This window comes from Galeopterus variegatus, unplaced genomic scaffold (genome assembly GCF_000696425.1).
Source record: "Galeopterus variegatus unplaced genomic scaffold, G_variegatus-3.0.2 Scaffold6, whole genome shotgun sequence".
Classification (NCBI taxonomy): Eukaryota; Metazoa; Chordata; class Mammalia; order Dermoptera; family Cynocephalidae; genus Galeopterus; species Galeopterus variegatus.
Genome location: NW_007726117.1, coordinates 1,045,157 through 1,072,967, shown reverse-complemented (window position 1 = coordinate 1,072,967; position 27,811 = coordinate 1,045,157). Strand labels below are relative to the sequence as shown.

Genomic DNA, 27,811 nt, shown 5'->3' with positions numbered 1-27,811 from the left:
CGGGACCGGCAACGGGATCACAACCCTCGGTGTTGCTTCCCGCACCTCGCTCAGCCAGTGAGCGGCCGGTCTGTATGTGGGATCCGAACCCTCGGCGGGAGCACCACCACACTTCCCAAGCGGCGCACTACAGCAGTGCGCCACCGGGCCGGCCCCAACAAACAGCTTTTAAGTGTATAGATTGTTGAGTTTTGACAAATGTAAACGCCCATGTAACCACTATCCCAACCAAGATAACAAACGAGCATTATCATAGAGAGTTCCCTGGGCCCCTCTGTAGTCAGTTCCAGCACCGCACCGCCACCTTACTTCAGGCAAATACTGATCTGATTTCTGTCACCACAGATTGATTTTGCCTGTTCCAGAGAATCATATGAATGGAACCATCCAATATGTACTTTTTTGGCACCTGGCTTCTTTTGCTCAGCATAATGTCTGTGAGATTCATCGATATTTTTGCATACATCAGCAATTTGTTCATTTTTATTGTTGAGCAGTATTTAGTATATGAATACACCACATTTACTTATCCACTACAGTTGCTTCTTAACTGCCACCAGACTCATGGACTTTGATTCATTTTTCATACTGCTTCCACAATGAATTTTCTAAAATGCAAATCTACTTATGTCATTCATTATCTTAAACTCTTTCAATGGTTCTTTACTGCCTACAGAATAAAGGGATAATCTTCTAAAGAAGACATTCATGAACCTCCCACGCCATAGTACCTGACACCCTCTCAAAACCCACATGAACATACAATTACTTGGGCCTCCAATGCCATTTCTCTATTTAAGAGTTTTTACATGTGAATACATTCAAATAGAAGAAAAAAGTAAAAGTTTCAGGCCATTTCTGGAAGTAAATTCAGCTCCAAGGTATTATATGGCCTGGAGGATCTAAATGAATACAGATTAACCGTATACATATTGGAACTGACACAGTAAGTACTGAAATGTACTTCACAGTTATCATGTGGTCAGTGTCTAGTATATTACCTTGCCCTTTCGTAACATTATACCTACACAGAGACATGTCTTTTTTTTTTTTTTTTTTTGTCTTTTGTCTTTCTTCGTGACCGGCAACGAATCGCAACCCTCAGTGTTGCCCCCGTACCGGACTGGGACTGGCAACGGGATCACAACCCTCGGTGCTGCGCCCGCCCCTCGCTCAGCCAGTGAGCGGGAACCAGTCTGTATGTGGGATCCGAACCCTCGGCGGGAGCGCCGCCGTGCTCCCAAGCGGCGCACTGTAGCAGTGCGCCACCGGGCCGGCCCCTAAAGGCATAATCTTTTATGCATAATCTACAATCACATTAAAAATGAAATTTTAGGGCCGGCCCCATGGCTCACTCAGGAGAGTGCAGCACTGGGAGCACTGAGGCCGCGGGTTTGGAACCTACATAGGGATGGCCGGGGCGCTTGCTGGTTGAGCATGGTACAGACAACACCGTGCTGAGGGTTGCAATCACCTTACCGGTCAAAAAAAAAAAAAAAAAAAGAAATTTTTTTTTCCTTTTTGTCTTTTTTACTGACTGGTAACGGGATCGCAACCCTCGGTGTCACGCCCGTACCAGGGACCGGCAACGGGATCACAACCCTCAGTGTTGCGCCCGCACCGCGCTCAGCCAGTGAGCGGGAACCGGTCTCCACATGGGATCCGAACCCTCAGTGGGAGCGCCGGTGCGCTCCCAAGCGGCGCACTCTCCAGTGTGCCACCGGGCCGGCCCAAAAAAAAGAAATTTTATATCTTGCTTTTGTACTTACTTCAAGAGCATTTTCCATATTATTAGATTTTCATAAATATACTTTAATAGCTGAAAAAGTTCCAAAAAAAGATGCATATATCTACTAAGTTTAACACACTTAAACTTTTCACCTATAGCTGGGCATTTAGATTGCTTCTGAATTTCTGTGTTAACTTTAGGTAATGCTGCAATAAACACTTTCATGCACAAAAGCGTACTCTATATTTTGGATAATGTCTTTGGCATAGAGTCCCAAGATGGAAATTATTGCATTAAGAAAGTCTGAATAATTTATGGTTTTAATATATTTATGAAATATTATCGAATAGCACATAAAAATAGTTTTAATACCTTGGCTACCCTTACCCCTGTCTCCAAGCCTTTGTTCCTCAGGGACAATCTCTTTCATTATTTACTTGTTTCACTTCCTATATTTATACTACTCTTTCCCTATTTGTCAAGTATAGATATTATTTACTGATTTCCTGTTACAATAAATGAGAATTTAGTTCAATTACATCACTTCTTACTTCCTCTTTGAAATCAGAGAGAGGTTAACTGGGCAATGTCAAATAATATAATGTCATCACAAATAATTGTAATGTCAAATAAAATCTTTCTCTCTCAAATTTAGTTAGTATCTCTTTATATTAATATCCTTAGTCTTCCCTAATTTCTAATAGCTATGGCTTTACTTTTTTTTTTTTTCCTTTTTGTCTTTTTTCGTGTCCGGCAACGGACCGCAACCCTCAGTGTTGCGCCCGTACCGGACCGGGACCGGCAACGGGATCGCAACCCTCGGTGCTGCGCCCGCACCTTGCTCAGCCAGTGAGCAGGAACCGGTCTGTATGTGGGATCCGAACCCTTGGCGGGAGCGCCGCCACGCTCCCAAGCGGCGCACTGTAGCAGTGCGCCACCGGGCTGGCCCCAAGAACGTGTTTATGGCTTTAGTTTTACATTGTTATAGTTAAGAATATTTACAATTTATTTTGAACATAATAAAGCCATCCATGCTAATTGTTTTTGAAATTTAAATATTCAAGAGTGTTTATATTATGATTATATAAATAGTGTTAACTGAAGAAAAAGTAATAAGTTTTGATTATGCTTCCTTTCTACCAAGAACCAATATCATGACCCCTAAGTCATTCAAAGGAAAATATTCTACATCAAGGTCAATGGATTCCCTTACAACTTTGATTCCGCTTCCCAATAATAACAACCATAATAGATAAAGTACTGAAATTTATAGTTTCCTCAAAACGTGGCAAGTTCTAACTTGCCACTACTATCAAATTCCAATGCAATGCTTATGTCCAAATTTAAGACTATTATTTTTTATTTGAGGCCCAAAATTTTTATTATCTACAAAGAGTGCAAACTAAGTCATAAAGCATTCCCACCTGCCAGAGCATCTCGATAAAGCTGCACAAAGTGATTAAAGATATCCTTTGGCAAACACTTTTCATCCGGTAGACACTGTAGAAGAATGACTATCTCAGACTGACCCACCGCATGCATTCCCTTGGTTGTGAAACACCAGCACTTTCTGTTCACATCTATAGATGGAATAAAAATATAAAAATAAAGACATTTTCTCAATTCTTACTCTTAAAAAAGATGCACAGAAATCTACGTTACAATACAGCAAAGAAATCTATGTTACAATACAGCAAAGTTTAAAATAGATCATACCAAGTCCATATAATTCAACTGTAAACTGTCACTGCTTTGAGCCAAAGAACTACTGTAGAAAATAAAACTTGCAAATGCCCCTGACTCTTTTCTAAACACTTAGAAAAATAATAGGAAGGGAAGTAAAAAGTGTAATTATTAAAAGAAACATGTTATTAATAATTAAATAAACCAAACTATGTACCCTATCACTTTACCAAAGGAAATAATTACCTATTTAAGGCCAGAGACAACAACAACAATGAAAGCCAATACTGCAGTTTGGGCCTCAGGTTGTAGCCTATTTTTATGTACATTTACTAAATTTAATCTATGACCAAAATATTCTAGCTATTTTAATTGTAGTCTTTTCTGAGAGAAAATTCTAGATAACCAGCAATATGTCTTCATTTGGCTTCATGCTGTAAAAAATGTTGGAAAGAATGGCTTTTCTAGACTACTTACGTCCATCCATTCCTTTCCTTTAAGGCTGTGTAGAATACAAATAGCACAAGCCACATGTAGTCAAAAATAATGGTTAATCCTTGACACTTTCATTATTTGTACTCCAACACAATGGGATTCCCAAGGGAATTGAAAAGGATTCAAATAAATTATGAATACCACCATGTAAATCAAAAAAAGAAAGATCCCTTTCTTTCTCTTTAGTAATCCTTACTTTATGTACCTAAACATGGATTAACCAATGAAGATGCACATTTCAGGAATTCTAGGTTAGCTAATTTCTTTTTTTTTTTTTTTTTTAAAGATGACCGGTAAGGGGATCTTAACCCTTGACCTGGTGTTGTCAGCACCACGCTCAGCCAGTGAGCAAACTGGCCATCCCTACATAGGGATCCGAACCCATGGCCTTGGTGTGATCGGCACCACACTCTCCCGAGTGAGCCACGGGCCAGCCCTAGGTTAGCTAATTTCTAAGCATAACATGTAAATTGAAGTTTCAAGCCAAATATTTTAAAATCTGATCCTGGAAGGAAAGGTGGCAAGCATTAGTAAGTGGCCAGACATATAAGAGTGCGATTACCAGGTATGCCAGAAACCTACATTTCATCACTGTAGAACCTCTAAGTAAGTACTATATAGGTGTTTCTGGTTTCTGAGACCAACTTAAAACAAGTACACCGTGGGAACTGGAGGACTGTTCCCCAGAGGTTCCTTGTTTCCTCCAAAACTGCCTATGAAACTCATCTAGAATAAATGCATTTTCTATTTTCCAATACCATATTGGAAAGCAGAATCACGATTCTAAGTTTCTGTCCTCTTTCTCTTTTTATGCCCGTGAAGTTAGTACCAAAAATTAAAAAGTTTCTTCTGAATCTTAACTTATGAAGTATTGAAGCTTTACTATGTGTTAGTAAACTTTTTCCAAATAAAGCTTTGCACCATGATTATGTTTTCTAGGATTAAAACCTGGAGAGTAAATTGTTTGCCCTTCTGGATAATTTATCTACCAACAGCTATGCTGGTGGTGAGTTGTGACCTAACATACCAATCTGAAGAATTAACTCAGATCAGTTAAATATTTGTTTGGCATTCCTCCATGGAGAACTTACCTACCTCACTCCTGTGACAAAATGTAAGAGTTTAGTTCATCCCACAGTTGTCCTCTGGGACATATATTTTATACAAACCAATTTATCTAGAACTCAGTTTTCAGAAAGATGTGGTTCTCTATAAAAATACTTGTGTGTAATAAATTTGAAAGCTTTATTTACTATCTATGAGCAATAAAGCATCTCATTTTAATTTTTTAAAAGTTCTAACTTACAATTTACAATTTTAACCATTGACAACAAATTTGCATTTAAAACAAATACAAGTGGGTCAGGGCCACCATCCTCCAACTGCTGCATTACTGAAATCTGCGATGGTTTCTCTTCTACGGCATAGTCTGTAAGGGGAGAAAACAATGTAATATATTAGTTAAAGGGACAAAACAAGAAAGAAATCTGATGGAGGAAGAAGCTGATTATTCACAGGAAAAGAGATAAGCACTTGATTTATAGACAGGGTGAACACAGGTCCTAGTTTCTACTTGCTCTCCCAGTGTCATGTTAATAGTGCCCTCTTTTACTCTCAAAAGTGACCCAGTCCAGATTAGATGATAATATGGTTATCCTGTGTATAGTGCTCTCCCCAAAATGGTTTGTGCCATAGACTAAAGGCAACTCTTTTATGTAATAAAAAATTTCCAACTATCATAACAAGAATATCACATAACATATATTCTAAGACCAACATTTAAAATAACACATGATATACAAAAAAGTGATAATACACTAATTACCTCTGGAAAGAATATCAAGAAGTTGGGGCAGACAGGAGCCCTACATTTTACTGTATACCTTTTTGTACTGTTTGAGACTTTTGACCATTAAAAAGTTTAACTTTAAAAAATACACCCAGAAAATAAAAGTATCTGGTTGAAATAATAAGTGACTGGTTGAAAACAATTCCCCTAAGTATAATACAATAGTTTAGTACATATATCACTAAAATCACTAGTAAATCACACATCAGATTCTGAACATGGACAAGTTAATACTTGAGATTCTGAATGCAATCTTTCCCATTTAATCTCTGCAAGCACAGTATGGAATATTCGGCCACCTCATTTTGAATGATAGTGGTCCTCTCAGGTTGAAGTCAAAATCATGTGCAATAATTGTAGAGCCTAGAGATAAAGGAATTAAATTGAAAAGCTGAATGTTGCTTGGTTGCTCTTATATAAAATGCATCAAGGGATAGCCAGGAAGAACAAAGAAATACCACTTTCCACTGACCAGGAGAAAGTTAAAAATTGATTTTTTGAATGTAATAAAAAATTTCTACCTTATTAATGAAAATATTTATTGGAAAGAGAAATACTAAGTGATTTAATAAAAAGAAAAAAATTTATTAAGTTATCCCACTGGAATAAAAAACTGCAAAATTCTGGTGAAGAGATTGTAATATAATTAAATTAAGTAAATACAGATAATCAATTGTTTTTTCTTGGTAGAAAGGATTTTGACAATTAGATTTAATGTAACTTTTTATGTAAATGGAACACGCCAATCTGACTTATTTTAACAATACAGTATGCCAATTTAATTCCTTATTAATCTAAGATGTATTAAAACAACCAAAATTTGAAAACTAAGTAGCAATTTTACTAACAAAAGAATATTGTTAGGGGGTCCTGGTAAAGAAGCAAAGGCATTATGCAATCAAAAGAATGCTTAACTTTATGTCAAAGTTCATTGCTGCACTATCTGGGACACAGCTGGATTTGACACTACAATAAATTCAGCCAACATTTGCTAACAGCCTTCTATGGACCCAACACCAGGCAAGGAACAGAAGACACAAATGTATATTAAGACCGAAGGAATTCATGGTGTAAGTAAAACAATCAGACCTTTAAAACATCTAAATTACAATGAGAAAAGTGTTAATGTGGCAACCGTCTATAAGAATTGTTATTAGAATGGATATAAGGAAGCAAAACAACTGCTTTGCAGGATGCCTCATTAAGGATCAGAGAAGTGTTATGCATTAAGCTGGATTTTGAAAGGCTGAAGAGTTCTTCTGGTAGTCTAGAGGATAAAAGGGTATTCTAAGCAGAGAAAAGGAAGAAAAGGAAAAAATTACATGACTACTTCATATAAGACTCTTTCCTGTTACAAAACCACTTTGTGACACCATCTCACCCCAGTTAGGATGGCTAATATACAAGATAAGGATGCCCACTCTCACCACTCCTATTTAATACAGTATTGGAAGTACTAGCCATAACAAATAGACCTGCAAGAAATCATGGGTGGATGATCTAGTCCAAGAGTTTTTAGTTGTTTTTTTTTTTTTTTTTTTAAACAGACTAGGGAACAAATTCAAAGAGGCTGAGTAACTTGTCCTCTGGATCACACAGCTAGAATGGAATGGTACTGGCATTAAAACTCTGTCCAATTCTAAAGTTGACTCTCTTCCCACTACTCCACAGAAAAACAAAATGCTTGTAAGAATGAAAAGTGAATATTCAAAACATAGCAAATAACCTGCAGTATGCATGTAAAGTGCTGGGATAATGGCTAGAAATAAAATTGATAATATATGGCTGGAAAGACAGGTTGAGATAAGGTTATAAGGAACAATGTCTGCTAAGATAAGTAATTTATACTTAAGGCATTGGGAATCCATTAAATATTTCTAAGCAAGAGCAATATATGATAGTATTTATGTTTAAAAAGATAACAGGCATCAGTGTGGAAAACAAAAAGGAGAGAAAGACTGAAGGCAAGGGGACTAGGTAAAAGCCTAGGACAAAATTCAGGAGAGATTATTCATAAACCATCTCCTAAAGATGAACTGGCTGGATACTGATCCGGATATATCAACAACAAACTTTCACATAAAGTTAAGCATTCTTTTGACTGGATAATAATTTTACTTCTTACCAGGACTCCCTAAAAATATTTTTTGACAGTAAAACTGCTATTTAGTACTGTTCACATTATTAAATGTATCCTTCTGAATATATATTGTATATCATACTTCAAAACAAAAAGCTAAATTAATGACTGCATCAGAGTGGGCCAATACTAGAACCACAAGCAACTCCTAAGAACATTACGTGCTCTGAAATACTTTTTAAAAACTGCAAATAAACTACATTTATATTGTGATTAATATATCCTTCCAAAAAATGAAAACATTATAAAATAAAAACATAAACATCTACTTCTAAAACAATAACAGTTAACAATTGTTTTCATTGGCATGGGTGTAACTGCTTTTTTTGTTGGATAGGAGAAGGGTGGTAATCACTCAAATTGTCTCCTTCCCTTAATTAGAAGGCAACATTTGGCATATATGACCATCCCTGTCTAAGTATGTAAGGCCACATACCTCCTTTTACACCAGTGGAGATGAGAATGGGAGGAAGGCCATCTTCAGGAACAAGGTTCATTGCACTCCCAACAGGACTTCCAACCTGATTTATACTCCCAGAGAATAAAGAAATATCCGTCTAGGAAAAGTAAATCAGCAAAGTGAGCATTACACAGAGTTCAAGACTTTGGTAGAATATAATTAAGAATATAAGTGGGACTTTGAGTGAAAATTTGGAATTCACACTTTTGGAGACAGTACAAGAAACAAATTAACCTGTGGTTTCCCCGAAGGACTAGGATTATACAATGAAAATGTTTACAAATGTATAGGTTCTCCTTTTGGTATCATTAAATCATGGCAATATGAAGAGGCCTCATAGCCTGGGGTTAAAGCTTCCTTTAGCCAGGTATCTTTCGTTATTAAAAAAATGTATTTTTAAAAAACTGCAGTGGTAACAGAAACAAAATTTCAATCTTATTTTACAATCTCTGAACCTTTAATGCCTATAGAGTCTACTTAAAGTCTTATTTATATTGCTTTTAAAAATTAACTTCAAGGAGATAGTGATGACGGTTGCACAATAATGTGAATGTACTTAAAATGATAAATTTTATGTTACACATATTTTACAATAAAAAAAGAAAAAAATTAACTTTACTAAAATACAGATATCAAAATAGGTCATCATTTTCCATTTACTAGGAAATTATTTAAAACTCGAAATTCATTTTTCCTTGCATTAATATGTAGATCACAGTAGCTACACTTACTAAAGTATAATGTTACAAAACATTTTGGGTGGAGTTAAGACAACTTAATTCATGATTATTTAACAGAACATGCTCAAAACATATCAAAATGATGCTCTCCTCTCTACTTAAGCATATAACTTAAGCAAGAAAAAGAAGCTTTTAAAAAGTTAAAAGAAAAACATTTAAAAATTGGGTTTTAAAAAAATTTTTTTTCAGCGGTTTTCATTGGGCTTGTTGGCCAAATCCCCCCTACACTCGGTGGGATGACTGGGGGGTACTCTCTGCACTTAGCGCCCCAACTCCTTAGACCCACGCAGAGAGACACTGCAGTAATCACCAGAGAAGGGCACTAGGAACAGGAAAAAGGCCATCACTCAGCCTCGGTCACCTGAGGGACGACCTGGAGGACTCCCTGGCACCACAAAGGGCCAGAGAAACTATCACAAGAGTACTGCCCAACAAGGCACAATCCACCAGAGACAAACAAGGGTCGTTTTCCCCATCAGAGGTCCCCAACCTTGCCAACGCGATGAGACAGAGGACAGGGGAGCAGGTCGGGCCAGATTCCTCACCCCTGCCTTCCACACACCACCAAGAGGTGGGGAGGAGAGGCGAGGAACCCACAGGCTGAACAAGAAGAGAGGTCCCACTTCCCATGAAATGTCTGTTTCTTGCTTTGTGTGGCTAAGGCCCGGTCCAGGAGAGCTTAATGTCACCCCATCGATCACAGGATAAAAATAGTTTTTTGACACATAAAAAAATGCTCATAGCAGCTTTCTTCATAATAGCCACAAACTAGAAACAATCTAAATATCCATTAACAAGAAAACATTTAAACTATGGTATATCCATACAATGGAATACTACTCAGGAATAAAAAGATTAATTTCTGATGCATACCACAGAGGTGCACACAATCTAATATTTATGCATAAATCTCATAAATGTTAGGATGAGCTTAAGAAGCCAGACACGAAACATTACGTTTCCATTTATATGAAATTCAAGAAATTCATGAAAATAATGATAGAAAATCTGTAATGATAGAAAATAATGATTACCTTAAATAATGGTTACCTTGAAGAGGAGAGGAAGGTACTAACATTAAAAATGCATGAGGGAATCTTCTGGAGTAATGGAAATGTTCTGCATCTTCAGCTGGGAGGTGGTAACATACACACATATATACATATGTTTGTGTATATATATAGTCATTATATATAAAATATATTGTATATATAGTCATTGTATATATATACAATATATTTTATATATATATTATCAAGTTGTTTCTTAAACACTGTTTAAACACTTTGCTATATGTATTTTATACCTGAATAAAGATTAAAATTATTTAAAAAAAATATGCCCATGTCTGGGTTGAGCCCGTGGCGTACTCGGTAGGGTGCGGCGCTAGGAGCGCAGCAGCACTCCCGCTGCGGGTTCAGATCCTGTATAGGGATGACCGGTGCGCTCACAGCGCTCACTGGCTGAGCGCAGTGCGGCCGGTCTCCAAAAAAAAAAAAGCTCATGTCTTGCCATACTTGCATCTATACTATCTATAATTTAGTACTGTTTTTAGTGGGTTTTTGCTAAAACTTTCCAGTGTAGCTAGTATAGCATCATATAAGAGGAGATTTGGAAAATTTTACTGGTAGACCATCATTAACTAATTTGAAGGCCTGGTACAGGAAATAAAGCAATCTATTCTAACCTGCTATTTAGTGGTGCATAAATCCTCCTTTGAATATCATAAGAAGTAGTCACTTGGCCTCTACTTAAGTATCTTCTGTGAAAAGAAATTTACTTCATTTATTGAGCACCTACTAGGTGTCAGGCACTCTACTAGACCATAAAAAGGAGAAAAATATATTCTAGTCTGGTGTTTAAGAATTTGCTTTCTTTCTCTTTACCAGGTAAATATTAAATTAGAGTGTTGAACAATGTGAGAGCACAGAAATAAAATAATTACTTGGTTTAGTTTCTCTTCTACTGAGCTGAACTTTGTTTCCCTATAATATCCATTCAGTAGAGTTTCCTCATTCATTCAAAAATATTTATGTTTTAAGAACCTATCATACAAACTAAGAGATATAAAAAAAAAGTAACAGAAAGAAAAAAAATTATCATCACCTCATAAGCCCTACAATTATAATTGATTCAGGCAAAAATTATCAAGACTACTATGAAACAGAATACTCACGGTCTCAAAGTTTCACCCTCATATTACTTATTAATTGCAACAAGAAAAATATATTCTTGCAATGGATAAACACAGCAGATATCATATTAACCAGTTATCAAACTAACTGACACTTCTTGATGTAATCCAGTAATAAATAACCATCACTTATGTATTATTATTGTTAATGCATCATTTATTTATTACTATTATTTCCAAAAATATTTAATCTGAGAAAAAAGACAAGTACAAATTGAGGACATTATGCAAAACATGACCCAAATGCTTAAAAAATATTAATAATATGAAAGATTAAAAAAGGTAGGGGAAATGTTCAAGATTAAAGGAAACCAAAGAAACAAAACTAAATGCAACTGTAATCCTTGATGAGATCCTGATTTTTAAAAATAAATAAATTTTATTTAATTAAAATATTTATATATCTGTGCACACACATGGATGCATAAATGAAAGTTAAAAAGAACACTATTGGGGGCCGGCCTGTGGCTCACTCGGTAGAGTGCGGTGCTGATAACACCAAGGCCACGGGTTCGGATCCTATATAGGGATGGCCGGTTTGTTCACTGGCTGAGCGTGGTGCTAACAACACCAAGCCAAGGGTTGAGATCCCCTTACCGGTCATCTTTTTTTTTTAAAAAAAAGAACACTATTGGAACAATTGGGAAAATCTGAATATGGATTATATATTTGAGAATAGAATTATGTTAAATTTCCTCCTCGTGTAATAACTGTATTGTTATTACGTAAGAAAATGCCTTGTTCTTAGGAGACACAAGCTAAAGTACCAAGTAGTAAACTGCAACTAATCCTCAAATGGTTCATTAAAAAAAAAAAAAAAAAAGCATGTGTGTGTATGTGTGGAGTGGTAAAGTAAATGTGGCAAAATGATAACAGCTGGTGAATACAGGTAAAGAATACTAGTCCTGTAACTTTTCTGTAGGTTGAAACTTTTCCAAATAAACAGTTGGGGGAAAAAAGAAGAAACTTTCATGACAAAGTCATTGTGGAGATACAAAGAAGGATGAGACATAGTTCTGGTTCTTGCCCTCTGCAGCCATAGAAAAATACCAATAAATACTTCAAAACACCTGAAGACAGAGGTGGCATGATTTAATGCCTCTTCAACGAATAGGAAACTCAGCTCTTTATGTCAACAAATCTAATCTTAACAATATGCAATTTCTTTTTTCTTTATTTTAATTTATCAATATACAATATAGTTGATTTTCATGTCCCTTTACCAATTCCTCTTTCCTCCCTCCCCCCCAACATCATATCTATTCAGTTGTCTTAACGAGTTCAAGGAATTGTTGTGATTGTTGTGTCTTCTTCCCCACCCTTGCCCCATTTGTTTGTATATTTCCTTATTTATTTTTAGCTCCCACAAATAAGTGGGAACATGTGGTATTTCTCTTTCAGTGCCTGACTTATTTCACTTAATATAATTTTCTCTAAGTCCATCCATGGTGCTGCAAATGGTAGTATTTCATTTTTTTTTTATAGCAGAGTAGTATTCCATTGTGTAGATATACCACAGTTTCCTTATCCACTCATCTGATGATGGACACTTGGGCTGGTTCCAACTCGTGGCTATTGTAAATAGTGATGCAATAAACACAGGAGTACATGTATCTCTTCGGCATGATGATTTCCATTCCTCTGGATATATTCCCAGCAGTTGAATAGCTGGATCATATGGTAGATCTATCTGTAATTGTTTGAGGAACCTCCATACAATTTTCCATAAAGGCTGCACCATTTTGCAGTCCCACCAACAAAACAACATGAGATTTCAATTACAACCAAATCCACAAATTATGTGGGAGGTAAATATTTGAAAAAATATTATTTAACATAAATATAAATAACCAGTAACTAACAATTCTATGAAACTTCAGGAGTAAAAAAATTATCTAGTCCTAATGTAAAATGTGGACTTTGAGTGATTATGATGTGTCAATATGGGTTCACCAACTACAATAACTATACCACTCTGGTGGGGAATATTGATGAGGCAATGTATGTGTGGGGGAAGGCAGTATATGAAGAATCTGTTCTCTCCTCTCAATTTGGCTGTGAACCTAAAACTTCTCCAAAAAAATAAAGTCTTAAAACTTTATCCAAATTTTTATCCTCTTATTTTTATTTTTTATTTTATTTATTTATTTATTTTTTTGTCCTTTTTTGAGACCAGCCACATTGCGCTCAGCCAGTGAGCGCTGTGAGCGCACCGGTCATCCCTATATAGGATCCAAACCCGCGGCAGGAGTGCTGCTGCGCTCCCAGCACCACACTCTCCCGAGTGCACCATGGGCTTGGCCCTATCATCTTATTTTTAAAAAAGATGAACATGTGTACTTAATTCGAATTAACATCCTTATAACCTTGGCCATGAAATTCAAGGCACACACATACTAATGTGGACGATATTGACATTAATGAGATAGAAATAAAACATATGTATTTTGCAGGACCAAAGCCTATAGCTTAGAAGGCCAAAGCCTGTAGTTTAGAGGATCAAAGGCCTTAGTTTAGCCTGTAGTGTAGAAGGCCAAAGCCTGTAGCTTAGAAGGACAAAGCCTGTAATTTAGAGGACCAAAGTCCTGTAGTTTAGGAGGCCAGAGCTTCTAACTTAGGTGGCCAAAGCCCAACCCTTTAGGAAAACACGTAGAACTGCTAAGATTAAGAAAGACCAGAAAACTTTCACAGGACTAAAGCCTTTGATGCAGATAAAAGAACTGAAGCACAGCAAAAAGTGATTGCTCAGGGGGCAGTTGCCCCTGGTGCAGCTAAACCTAGATGTTTGGAGAGTATGCAAGCTAAAAATCTTCCACGTTAGTGCTTGAGGGACGTTCCACATCTTGCCCTTAGCTATTTCTTTGAGTTTCTTGGGGATTTAAGCACTTTGGTGATTATTTCACTGTTTCTTTTTGTGTATCACATAGCTTGGTTTAATGACTCCTTTTGATGGTAAATTACTTTAACTATTTTAAGTTACGCCTGCTTTAATGAAGACTGTCATACAGCCGGTTTGTTTATGTTTTCATTATGATTGATTAACCACCTGTTTTTCTTCTGTAACTTTCTTGTCTTTACAATAAAAACTGAAGCAAAAACTGACTTGGGGCTTTTCTTCTGTAACTTTCTTGTCTTTACAATAAAAACTGAAGCAAAAACTGACTTGGGGCTTTTCTTCTGTAACTTTCTTGTCTTTACAATAAAAACTGAAGCAAAAACTGACTTGGGGCTGTGCCTGGGCTCTCCTCTCTTGATGAAGTTTTCCCTTGGTGCAGTCCCTACGGGGTTCTCATTGCTCTGAATACATGGGCTCTAAGTAATCTTTTGTGTCTTTATCACTCTGCAAGAGGTGAAATACTAAATCGTGTGTGTATGTATGTGCACACACATACATACTACAGGGTTCCACACAAAAGTCGCTCTACTTAGAAAAAGGCAAGATAGAGACAGCACAACACTGAGTACTGGTACTCACTTTAAGTTGCTATTTTGTTTTCTTACCTCTGCTGGTAGAGGACTGGTAGTTACAGGTTTGACTGGGTCATGCGACACAGCCAGGGTTCCTGCAGAGGAAGTTCCATTCATTGTTAATTTGGCTGCATCAGCAACTTCTCCATTGGGCAAGATTCCATCAGCAAACCAAACTCGCCTCTGCTCTCTGGGCTGAGCCACTTGAGGGGCCAGAAAAATAAAACAGGCATCAATGTGACACTGGTAGGGTTTCTAACATCAAAGAAGAGAAGGTCACCCATTCCAGATGTACAAAGAAATTGCTGGTTGGCCAGTTAGCTCAGTTGGTTAGAGCACAGTGTTATAACACCAGGGTCAAGGGTTTGGATCCCCTTACCGGCCAGCCGCCAAAAAAGAAGAGAGAGAGAGAGAGACAGATTGCTATTTAGTATCTTACTATTAGAAACATCAGAACTGTAACTCTGTGTAAGAGTGGCTATAAATTAATAAGAATACACACTTAAATATATTCTTTACTTCTGTAACATATGTAAAGACTTAGAACACTTTGCTTTGAAGTATTAAGAGTTCTTAAACTTATCTATGATTATGTTATATACTCTGACCCACATCACTGACAGAAATTAAGGAAAGTAAGTGTTTTAAGTGCCTAGGAAATAAACTAATAACAGGAAAAAAAAAATCTAGCAGTAGACACCACATCTCTTAAAAGTATAAGGTTTCCAGAGAAATTAAATATCTGGAAAAGTGATATGATACTTTTAGAGGGCAAAAGATGCCCTGAAGAATGTCAAAGAATAATTAATTAATAAAGAAAGAGTTGGCACAGATATGTAAGAATTCCGTGCCACTGACCAGATCTTTGGCTAAAGTGTAAATGAAGAAGAAAAAGACTGATCTGGCAGCTCAAAACTAGTTTGCATTTTAGTAAAAGGACAGGGAAAAAGCTGGAAAATTGAGTCTGATGAAATGATCTCTTTAAGTCATTTTGGAAATCCATCAATCAAAACAAAGAGTGACTAGGGAAGAACAACAAAAACAATGAATGAAGTAAAGAGAATAAAGATTTTAAGAAAGAAAGCTTGAACTTCATAAAAATATAAGGAGTAGGGCTAAGGGATGATCTGAAAAGAGGGAAAAATAGGGAAGAGTACGATAATGTCAATAGAAGTCCTTGATCTTCAAAAAGGGAGGCAGGCTATTTAAATGGCAAGGGGGAGGGAATATTACTAGATGAAAAGATATAAAATGAATGAAAGAAGATTGATTTTAATTATCAAGGGAAACTTCTTGACAAGACTGTTTTAAGGAAATATATAATTGTTACTTTTACTATTCATAATCCCCTGAACTTACGGAGTGCCTTTCGTCTGACAATATCATAATCACAAAGATATAAAAAAAAAAAAAATCAAAATAAGTTGAGCCTATCATTTTCTGCCTATCATGTGATACAATCATAATTATATTTCTGGACTTATAGATCTATATACCTAACACAATACTTTCATATTTTTATATGGATAGATTAAAAATGAAAAGAGAAAATGGCAACGTGTATTCTAAAAGCAATATCAGAATGGGCTGGTCAGAAAGAAGAACTTTCATTTTCATCACTTACTAAACTCCTATAAAGAACATTAAGGTAGGCATGAGGCTAGGATTTTACAGGCTGACTTCAAATTCTGCACCTCTTTTCAAGTATAGGCAGAGTAATTACTCCATTCTTGAATTGGAGAGGAAATTGGCATATTTTCAGAGGTGCTTCCAAAATATCAGGCAACACAATATTATTATTTACTTGCCCAGAAATAGTCTCAACACATTTCTCACCTTGTTCTTCCACTTAATAACCACCTAAAGGGACTTACTTATCTGCAGTGTTTTAAAGACTTGTGCTGTAAAGTCACTCAGCACATTTTCAGAGGAACTTGGTGAGGAAAAAGAGAGAGAATAGCACATGATCCCCTACCTTCTGCTCCAGGGTGCTTTAAAACTCCCACAGGTACCATCACAGTGGGAGGTGGAGAGCTCAGGGCTCCTGAGGCCTGAGCTTGCTGCAAGGGAGGGATAGTAGAACAGTATTCAGCAGGATTGTTAGGGTTAGGGCTCTGGCTTGAGGCACTCATCATGTTCTCCCAGGCTTGAGCTAAAGCAAATACAGACACAATCAATGTGAATGGATTGCAAAATATGGACATCAAGACCTCCACAATATTGGATAAATAATGCAGCTCCTCCTCACTAACACTAATAGTATGTCTCTCTTCCAGCTAGTGAAGGTATTAAGGAAATAGGTGATTCTTATTCAATAAAGGAAGCCATTTAGCTAAGTAAACTATCTGGTCGAACCAAAAAGAATTACATACTTCTGATACAGACTGATTGCAGATCAGTCTGAGTTAAAAGACTAGGTCCCTGGCTTCTTTAATGGAGACCAAATTTTCTCTTAAGAGGGAGCAAAACATCGAACTTTAAGGATTTACAACTACAACTAGGAGAGCATTTAGGTACTTTTTGGCTTATTTTAATATTTAAAGTGTTCTATCAAAAATCAAAATCAGGGACTAAAATAGCATAAGTCACTGAATGATTTTTAGTTTCATTTCTAGACTTTTAGGCTCTTCTTCGTTGAGATAAAATCTCATTTGAAAAATTCTGAAGCTTAAAGCTCCAAACACATCTCAACATTTTTGTGACTTCTGCTTTTATGTAATCATCACCCCGTATGAAAATATCCAGCAATAACAACCATTTCACATCTCCGGAGTGTCTTAAAAGCACAGGACCCATTTGAACATGAAAATGTGCCAATATCATATAAGTGTGATAAACCAATATGAATGATCACTAATACACTTAAGATTCTGTACACTCTTTAATTTTACTAACTAAATACTGACATATCAACTATTGTCTTTAAAGTAAATAGGATGAAAGATGCTATAGAAATAAAAGATATCAAATTCTATCTTCTAGGTTCAGGTAATACCACATGCCCAGGAACAGAAACCACTCAATTTTTTAATATCTTTTCAAAAATTCCATTCAACATCAAAGAACGATAAGATTTTGAATATTTATTGCCTCTAAAGTACAAGACAAGGCTAGTAACAAAAACTACGTTCCTTTAAAAGCACTGGCAGGAAGAGGGGAGGAAGAGAAAAGGAGAAGGGAAAAAAAGGATAGGGAACACTGAAAAGCATCAAATTAAATATTCAGTAAAAGACTGGGCTAAGCCATGCGAGAGGAAAGATGCTGGAAAAACCAGGAAAAGTGGATTACCTTAGGATCCCCTGTTAAGGGCTTCCTTGGCTTAATAAATAAGATTCCATATGAATCCTCTGCCATTTCCTTCATCTTTAGCTATGTCAAGTTTTTAAAAAATAGCTATCAAGTTGGAAGACCCCATCAAATAAAAGAGGTATCAGGTACTGTAATTAAGCAGCATGTTCTTGTCTGTGAATATGTGTCCGAAAATGAAAGCAGTGGAATAAAAATCATCAGTTGAGAACCAAATGAAATAACCATCATCTAAAAGTAACCCTTAAGAGTAGAGAGAATGATTTATATTTGATCAAAATTATAAGAATTCAGAAATGGGAGGAAAATGGGTGGATTATAGGAGATTAGAACAGATCAGATTAACTGACATGCAATAGGTTAATAAGCCAGCAACAGGAAAACATCACTATGAGCAATGCAGACAGACAGAGCAGGAGGGGTCTCAGAGCAGATAAATAAGTTCCAGCCTCCAGGAGAAACACTGTCCTGGCACAGGCAGTACTGGTGTCCAAGCTCAACATTTCATGTCTTATTAGTAATTGTTCTAGCAATGTACAGAAATGCATTCAAAGAGAAAATATTATAGCCTGATGAATTTTACTATATCTCTTTACAAGAATACTCAGGGTTTTTGTTTGTTTTTTAACTAAAATACCCTTGTATTCATTTCCAGTCCACAAAAGATGAACACTGGATAAGTTTTATTTACTTTTCTCTGTCCATATTCTTTCACCACATAACAACTAAATTCAAAACCATTATCCTTATAACAAGTCTAGGTAGCATTAAGGAGATAATTGATAGAAAAATGTAATTTTCTGCTTGATGCTACATGTTAAAATATTTATTTTGGGGCCGACCCGGTGGCGCACTCGGTAGAGTGCGGCGCTTGGGAGTGCAGCGGCGCTCCCACCGAGGGTTCGGATCCCATATAGAGACCGGTCTGCTCACTGGTTGAGCGCGGTGCGGGCGCAACACCGAGGGTTGCGATCCCGTTGCCGGTCGCGGTACGGGCGTGACGCCGAGGGTTGCGATCCCGTTGCCGGTCGCGGTACGGGCGTGACGCCGAGGGTTGCGATCCCGTTGCCGGTCGCGGTACGGGCGTGACGCCGAGGGTTGCGATCCCGTTGCCGGTCGCGGTACGGGCGTGACGCCGAGGGTTGCGATCCCGTTGCCGGTCGCGGTACGGGCGTGACGCCGAGGGTTGCGATCCCGTTGCCGGTCGCGGTACGGGCGTGACGCCGAGGGTTGCGATCCCGTTGCCGGTCGCGGTACGGGCGTGACGCCGAGGGTTGCGATCCCGTTGCCGGTCGCGGTACGGGCGGGACACCGAGGGTTGCGATCCCGTTACCGGTCACAAAAAAAGACAAAAAGGAAAAAAAAAATTATTTTTAACAAGATGAAAGAAACAAAGTGTTAATAAGAATGTGCTCTAAGTTATCAAGGTGTTCCCTAGAAAAAGAAGGCTTCTCTTGAAAGGAAAACCTCTGACCAATTTTAATTCCTCATCATCTATGTGGTCAATAGCTCCCCATCCCCACACTACCTTGTCATTTCACAGGAACATTAACAGCTATAACACCAGATTTCCAAAGAACTTTCATTATTCTTGCAAAACTTACCTGGCTTTAGTATTCACTCATTAAATTAGGCACAGGAATTCTGAAATGCTAAGATACTTTCAAAACATGGAAATTTACCTCAATATTTCCAGTTAAAGTTATGACCTTTAAATATGTAGGCAACTTGTAGAAAAAAAACATAGCCTTTTCATAGGAATTCTCTTGAGAACAATATGTATGAAATCAACCTGTTTAATACTTACCATTCATTAGCACTGAATGGCAGATTACACACACTCTAGCTTCCTTTCTGTCCATGTATAAGAGTTTACATTTTAGGCTACAGCAGGAAGCACAGAACACCTGTGGGGAAAAAAACACACTAAATTTACACAGGATCACAATGCAAAGGGAGTAAACCAATATTGATCAATACTGATTGACAGTGGACTTTATTGGAACACAATACTAAAACTTCAAAAGAAAATGCAGGGCTGGGGCCGGCCCGGTGGCGCACTGGAGAGTGCGCCGCTTGGGAGCATGGCGGCGCTCACACCGAGGGTTCGGATCCCATGTGGAGACCGGTTCCCGCTCACTGGCTGAGCGTGGTGCGGGCGCAACACCGAGGGTTGCGATCTCGTTACTGGTCAATAAAAAAAGACAAAAAGGAAAAAAAAAAAAAAAGAAAATGCAGGGCTGGCTGGTTAGCTCAGTTGGTTAAAGCGCAGCGTTTTAACACGAAGGTCATGGGTTTGGATCTCTGTACTGGCCAGCCAAGATCACACTGCAAAGACACAGTAGCAGCAAAAAAAACCCCCAAAAACCCACCTTGAGTTAACCTTAGGCAAAATTTCTATGCACAGTATCACACAACATGAGCACTTTAAGACAGTTATATCTCAGTGGTTACCGGAGGCTTGGGAGGGGAAAGGGGAAGGGAAGGTAGAGAGAGGTTGGACAACAGGTACAAAATTACAATAAGATAGGTGTTCTGGTGTTCTATACAGTAGGGTGACATGGTTAACAGTTAAGCTTTGTATATTACATAATAGCTAGATGAGGGGCTTCTGAATGCTTCTGCAACAAAGAAATGATAAATACATCAGGTAATGGTTACATTAATTACCCTGATCCCATCATTCTACAACATGTATATGTATCAAAATGAGGCAATTCATGTAAAGTGCCTAGTATTCATGAAGTTTGTCATGAACTTGAGCAAGCCATTTAACCATCCAAACTTGTTTCTTCTTATAGAAAATGAGGATAATATACCCCCTGTTCTCTGTACATCAGTTATTTTGAAAATGTAAAGACCTTTGAAAACTGTAAATTGGTAATAACAGTAGTTAGCTATATTAATTATAACTAGTAGGAAGGGAGATGATCTATCTAACTTTGTCTTTAATATTACCCCTCATTTCATGGTTCAATACTTCTTGGCCATAAAAACTGGAGAAGTAGAATTTATCCTACTGGGAACAGACTTCTGCCTCTGTGATAAATGATTGATGAGTACTAAAAAAAAAAAATCTTAACAGGAACCCAAGGAGATTCTTGTTGCCTGGTGAGGAAGGAGAAGGAAGTGAGATTATCAGAAACTAAGCCCAGAAGGTGGAAATGAACTGCTGGAAACTGGCATGGCCGACTCTGGTTGCCTGCTCTGATTTACTGTAGCTGGAGCTGTATTTATTTTTATGATTGAGTTGTATGTTTTGATCCCTGGCCTTCGTAGCAAACCAGTGATAATAGTTTCTACGGTTAATATTCCACACATAAGGATAGTAAAAAACAGAAGTTAAACCCAGAAATTTCAATCTTTATTTATTTCATCCTGATATAATTCCCTTTCCTGACAGAAATAGCAGATATAACTATCTTTTTAAATTTTTTTATTCATTTTAATTGATACATTGTACTTGTACATGGTGTGTATATACACAATGGAATACTACTCAGCCACAAAAAAGAACGAATTTGCAGCAACATGGATGAGCTTGGGGAAAATTAAGTGAAATAAGTCAGACACAGAAACAGAAATATCGCATGTCCTCATTCATAAGTGGGTGCTAAGAAGGATGGATGGAAGGAAGGAAGGAAGGAAGGAAAGAAGGGAAGAAAGAAAGAGACCACAATACCACACAGAACTTTCACAAAGAGAGAACAAATCTACCTTACTAGATGTGGGAAAGGGCGGGGGGGGGGGGGCACAAAGAATAAGTATGATTTGTAATAATGAATATTACATAATGAATATACATAATATTACATAATGAATATGGTAATAATAATGATTTGATCATCATATATTGTACAGAAATAATGATAGTCAACTATCCCAAAAGTATGTATAATCAACTATGCTTCAATAAAAAATAAATTTTTTAAAAATAATAACAAATAAGATAAAATAAAACAAAAACAAACCATAAACAAAATAAGTGCTGTTTAATAAATAAATAAAAATTTAAAATAAAACTGTTTGCAATTGATGCAATCAGAAATCACTAACTTTAGGGCCGGCCCGGTGGCGCACTGGAGGGTGCGCCGTTTGGGAGCGCGGCGGCGCTCCCACCGAGGGTTCAGATCCCATGTGGTGACCGGTTCCCGCTCACTAGCTGAGCATGGCGCGGGCGCAACACCGAGGGTTGCGATCCCGTACCGGTCAGTAAAAAAGACAAAAAGGAAAAAAAAAAATCACTAACTTTAACATACTATGAATTGATTTTTTTATATTTTCTATAATTATCCTGTAAATAGCATACTGATATTGCATTAAAAGTTTTATGTGTGTGTTAAAAAGTACTTATAATAGGTAAGCAAGTAAAATAGATCTCTATTTTTTGTAATCATATTTCTGGCCATTCTTCATTTTTAAAACTTTTTATCACAGAAATTTTCAATCACACAAAAGTAGACATAATAGTAAAACAAACCCCCAAGCTCCCATTACCCAAATTTGAAACTTATCAAAGCCAATTCTCACCCACTTCTCTCTCCTCCATCTGATCATTTTGAAATAAATCTCAGCTGTCATTTCATATTTAAATATTTCAGTATATATCTCTAAAACATAGAGACTATTTTTAAAACATAACAATACCATCAGCATACTTTAACAATTGTGTAGTAACATCAAATATCCAGTGTTCACATTTTCTATAGACATATTTTTATTAAATTTTTATGAACACATTTAAAAAAAATATTTCACTTTTTAATGTTATGATTGAACCAGGATTCAAATAAGGTCCATGTGCTGTAATTGATGAATATGTCTCAAGTCTCTTTTATTATATAGGTTCCCCTTCAAAAATATTTTATGAAGAAACTGTGTCATTTGTCCCCTTTCCCACAATCTGGATTTCAGAGATTGCCGCCCTGTGGTGTCGCTTAATGTGGTTTTTTAAACTCTGTATTTCTGATAAATTGGTAGTTTGATCTAGAAATCTGACCATATTCTGTATGACTTTTTAGGCAAGACTATTTCATAGATCCTGAACTGTATTTAACTGAATCAAGACTAAGAATCACTATAAGAATTTCCAAAAAAAAGAAAGAAAAAGAAATCACTCAAAATTGCACCAATTAAAATTACTTGGTTTTTATTTTACATGTTCCCTTCAGAAATATTTGTTTGTATGCCCAAGAATAATTTTATAATTACAAGCAAAGCATGAGTTTGAATTATATTTTATTAACATGTCATCATAAGCATTTTCCATACTGCCTGATAATAATTATTTTTAATGGCTGAATCAAATGTATGTATCATATTTAACTTACCATTATCTGATTTTGGATATAAACTATTTTTATTGTATTTGCTAATTCTAAGTAATACTAAAATGGATATCTTTTTGTATCTTTTTGATATAGCTCTTGTTCTTTCAAAATTATTTACCTAAAAAGGAATTATTAGCTCAAAAAACTGATACAGATGGCTTTTTAAATATATAAATATGCTGGTTTCAACTTAACATCACCTGCACTGAGTATTATTAACATCTTCTCTGTTATATAGGCATAAAATTTTAATTTCTACCACTTTGATACCTAATAAATTTAAATATTTCTCCACTGCTTACTAACCCACTTAAATATCTTTTAGCCCACTTATATTGAAAATATGATGGTTTTAACAATATGTTTGGATGCTTTATATAGCATAGACACTTTGTCAGTTGACATTCTGTAACCAGCTTATAATTTGTTCCATCAGAGGAAGCACTGATTTAGGACTGAAAATACTACTCTGTGTTTTTCCAATAATTCTGGTTTTTAAAAAATTGTGACCAACCTAGATGAAATGGAAAAATCTCTAGAAACACAAAATACCAAGACCGAGTCAGGAGTAAACATAAAATGTGAAGAAACCTGTAACTAGTAAGGAGATTGAATCAGTAATCAAAACCCTTCCAAAAAAGAAAAGCCCTAGATCAGAGGGCTTCACTGGAAAAATCTACCAAACATTTAAAAAAAGAACACCAATCCTTTGCAAACTCTTCAAAAAAACCGAAGAGGAGGAAACACTTTCTAACTCATTCTATGAAGCCAGCATTACCTTGATACCAAAGCCAAACAAACACACTACAAGAAAACTACAGCCCCGTATCCCTTATGAATATAAAATACTAGCAAACTGAAGTTGGCAGCACATTAAAAGGATTATACACCATGACCAAGTGACATTTATATCTGAAACACAAGGATAGTTCAACATATGAAAAATCAATCAATGTAATGCACATAACAGAAAGAAACAATAAAAACACATGATCATCTCAACTGTTACATAAAAAGAATTTAGCAAAATTCAACAACCTTTCATGGTTTAAAAAAAAACACACACACACTCAAACTAGTAATAGAAGGCAACTACTGCAAAATAAAGGCCAAATATTAAAAATCCATATCCAACATCATATGCAATGATAAAAGACTGAAAGCTTTTCCTTCAAGACAGGAACAAGATAAGGTATGTGCTTTTTGCCATGTCTATCCAATACAATATTGTAAATTTAGGCAGAACAATTAAAAAGGGATAAAAAGCACCCAAATTGGAAAGGAATAAGTAAAATTATCTCTGTTCACAGACAAAAAAATCCTACATGTAGAAAATACACCAAAAATAATTCCACACCAGGAAGAAAAAAAAAAACCTTTTAAAACTAAAAAACAAATTCAGCGAAAACCAACATGCAAAAGTCAGTGATATTTGTATACACTAATAATGAACAATCCAAAAAAGAAATAAAGGAAACACTTCCATTTACCATAGCATCAAAAAGAATAAAATACTTAGGAATTAACTTAACCAAGGAGGTGAAAGAACTTGTATAGTGAAAACTGCAAAAGACTGCTGATAAAAAATTTTAAAAATATTAAGAAATAAAAAGACATCCCGGGGCCGGGCCGGTGGCGCACTGTGCTAGTGCGCCGCTTGGGAAGCGCGGCGGCGCTCCCGCCGAGGGTTCGGATCCCACATACAGACCGGTTCCCGCTCACTGGCTGAGCGAGGCGCGGGGGTAACACCGAGGGTTGCGATCCCGTTGCCGGTCCCGGTCCGGTACGGGGGCGACACTGAGGGTTGCGATCCGCTGCCAGACACGGAAAAAGACAAAAAATAAATAAATAAATAAATAAAAATTAAAAAAAAAAGACATCCCATGTTCATTGATTAGAAGACTTAATATTGTTAAGATTTCAATACTACCCAGAGCAATCTATAGATTCAATGCAATCCCTACTAAAACCCCAACAATGTTTTTTACAGAAATAAAAGAATCCATCCTTAAATCTATATGGAATCTCAAGGGACTCACAATAGCCAAAATAATCTTGACAAAGAAGATCAAAGTTGGAGGACTCACACTCCCTGGTCTCAAAACTTACTACAAAGCTACAGTAAGCGAAACTGTGTGGTACTGGCATAAACACAAATATAAAGACCAATGGAGTAGAACAGAGAGCCCAGAAGTAAAGCGTATATGGTCAAATGATTTTCAATAAGAGTGCTAAAACCATTCACAGTTAGAGGACAGTCTTTCCAATAAATGGTGTTGGGCAAACTAGATACACGCATTCACAATAATGAAACCAGAATCTTACATTATCCTATATACAAAAATTAACTCAAAATATATCTAAGACCCCAAACATAAGCATTAAAACTATAAAACACTTAGGGGAAAAGCTTCATGACATGAGATTTGAAGCTGATTTCTGTATATAACACCAAAAGCATAGGTAACAAAAGAAAAAAACAGATTGAGTTGGATTTCATCAAGATTTAAAACTTTGGGGCATCAAAGGACAAACAGACAACAGAGTAAAAATCCCACAGACTGGGAGAAAATATTGGCAAGTCATATATCTGATAAGAAATTGATATCCCGAATATATAAATAGCTCTATAACTTAACAACAAAAAAGACAAACAACCAATTAAAAAACAGGCAAAGGACTTGAATAGACATTTCCCCAAAGAAGACATACAAATGACCAACAGGCACATGAAAAGATGCTCGACATCACTAATCACCAGGAAAATGAAAGTCAAAACCACAATGAGATACCACTTTACACCCATTAATATGGCTATTATCAAAACAACAAAAAAGAAGTGCTGGCAAGGATGTGGGAAAACTGTAACCCTTGTATATTATTGGTGGCAATGAAAAGTTGTACAACTGTTGTGGAAAACAGTATGATGCGTCCTCAAAAAATTACATATAGTGTTATCATATGGGACTTCCAGTCAAGATGACAGAATAGATGGTCCCCAGCATCACCCTCTCCCACAAATCAACCAATTTACAACTACAAAAAGGTAGCATCAGCCAAGCTGGGGCCGCTGGAGCTCAGGGGACGAGGAGGAGAGGCCTATGGAGTTCATGAAGGCAGGAGAAACCACAATGAGAGAAAGAAAAAACTGCTCTGAGCATTTTGGCCCACAGCCAATTTAAGGCTTGAGCTGCTGAGCTCATGGAGCAGGATCCAGCAGAAGCCACAGCTGTGCCCTTCAGATGGAGTTACTTGGAGGTGGCAGGGTTGAAGAGGGCCTTGGTGGCCCCCAGGACAGCAAGACCACTAACTGGGTTCCCATGGATCCACACAGAAGTGAGGAGCCAGAAAAGCTGAAAAAGGGGAGCCATTCAGAGGCTGGTGAATCATCGCAAGGGACTGGTACAGGGCCTACCCCGTGGGAAGTTTGCGCCGCATTGCAGCACAGGTGGTGGGAGAGACAGGCCCACACACTGGGACACAGCAAGGACAGGTAATCTGCCCCCCAATCAGCACAGGACCACTCAGAGGAGACTGGTCGGGAATGCAGAATTGCATGGGTGCAGTTTGATGAAAAAACTCAAGCCCAGATCAGAGTTTCTATACAACTTAGGTGCACCAGGTCGCTGGAGAGCTGGAAGTACATTAAATGCTGAGCTTCACAAAAAGCCTTCCCTAGGGAAACAGCAGCAAAGCAGCAATTTAGCTCAACCACACAGCTCAAGTACTGGTTCCCACAGGAAGATCCCCCATTTTAGAAGTAAGCAAAGTACAAAAAATTAGTTCTGGCCCAGGCACACCACCAGCACCCTGGGGCCCACCCAATGACCCGAAGCATGAAGAAGGCAACCCCCCACCCCCCACCCACAACCACTCATACTACCAGCGCCTCGGGGCCCATCTGGTGACTCAAGGCACAGAGAAGGGGACCGGACCTGCCTCCCACAACCAGGTACACTGCGCCAGTGCCTTGGGGCCTGCCCTGGGACACGAGGCATGGAGCCAGGGACCAGACACTCCCCACAAACAGGCACACCACCAGCACAAAGGAGCATGCCAAAAACATCACCTCCATGTGGGTGGCCCAGCACAGCCACCACAATAACCATGGCTGCCATGAAAGCAGCTAGATGCCACAACAACCATGCAGTTTGTCTGCCAGCCCCTGGAGTGCACTGACACAAGGAGAGTCACCAGCAGAGATAAAGAAAAGAAGAGGATGTCTCTCTCCACAAAGCACATTTCAGACTGACAAAAGCATCTGCTCTATGATACTATTGGGGGACCTGAACAAACCTCTCAGCATTGGACAGATCATCTAGGCAATCAATCAACAGAGTAACCATTATTCTTACAGAAGGAGAGAAGAAATCTAGGGTAATTAGAAGAGGGAGGGGGGAAGGAGAGCGAGATGGGG

General features: G+C 37.4%; 1 protein-coding gene across 3 annotated transcripts in view; it reads right to left on the bottom strand.

Moving 5' to 3' along the window:
* The window catches only part of ZFYVE9 (zinc finger, FYVE domain containing 9), a 121,065-nt gene that overhangs the window by 74,143 nt on the left and 19,111 nt on the right, over nucleotides 1–27,811 (bottom strand). For 2 of the 3 annotated variants that reach the window (XM_008577792.1, XM_008577922.1), the window contains 6 exons: nucleotides 19,872–19,971; nucleotides 16,734–16,910; nucleotides 14,792–14,961; nucleotides 8,333–8,453; nucleotides 5,214–5,336; nucleotides 3,154–3,309 (listed from right to left, as the gene is read on the bottom strand). In XM_008577792.1, the coding sequence (XP_008576014.1) occupies nucleotides 3,154–3,309; nucleotides 5,214–5,336; nucleotides 8,333–8,453; nucleotides 14,792–14,961; nucleotides 16,734–16,910; nucleotides 19,872–19,971 (847 nt within the window). The remainder of the gene's footprint in view (nucleotides 1–3,153; nucleotides 3,310–5,213; nucleotides 5,337–8,332; nucleotides 8,454–14,791; nucleotides 14,962–16,733; nucleotides 16,911–19,871; nucleotides 19,972–27,811) is intronic. The other variant, XM_008577860.1, reaches the window with a different exon arrangement.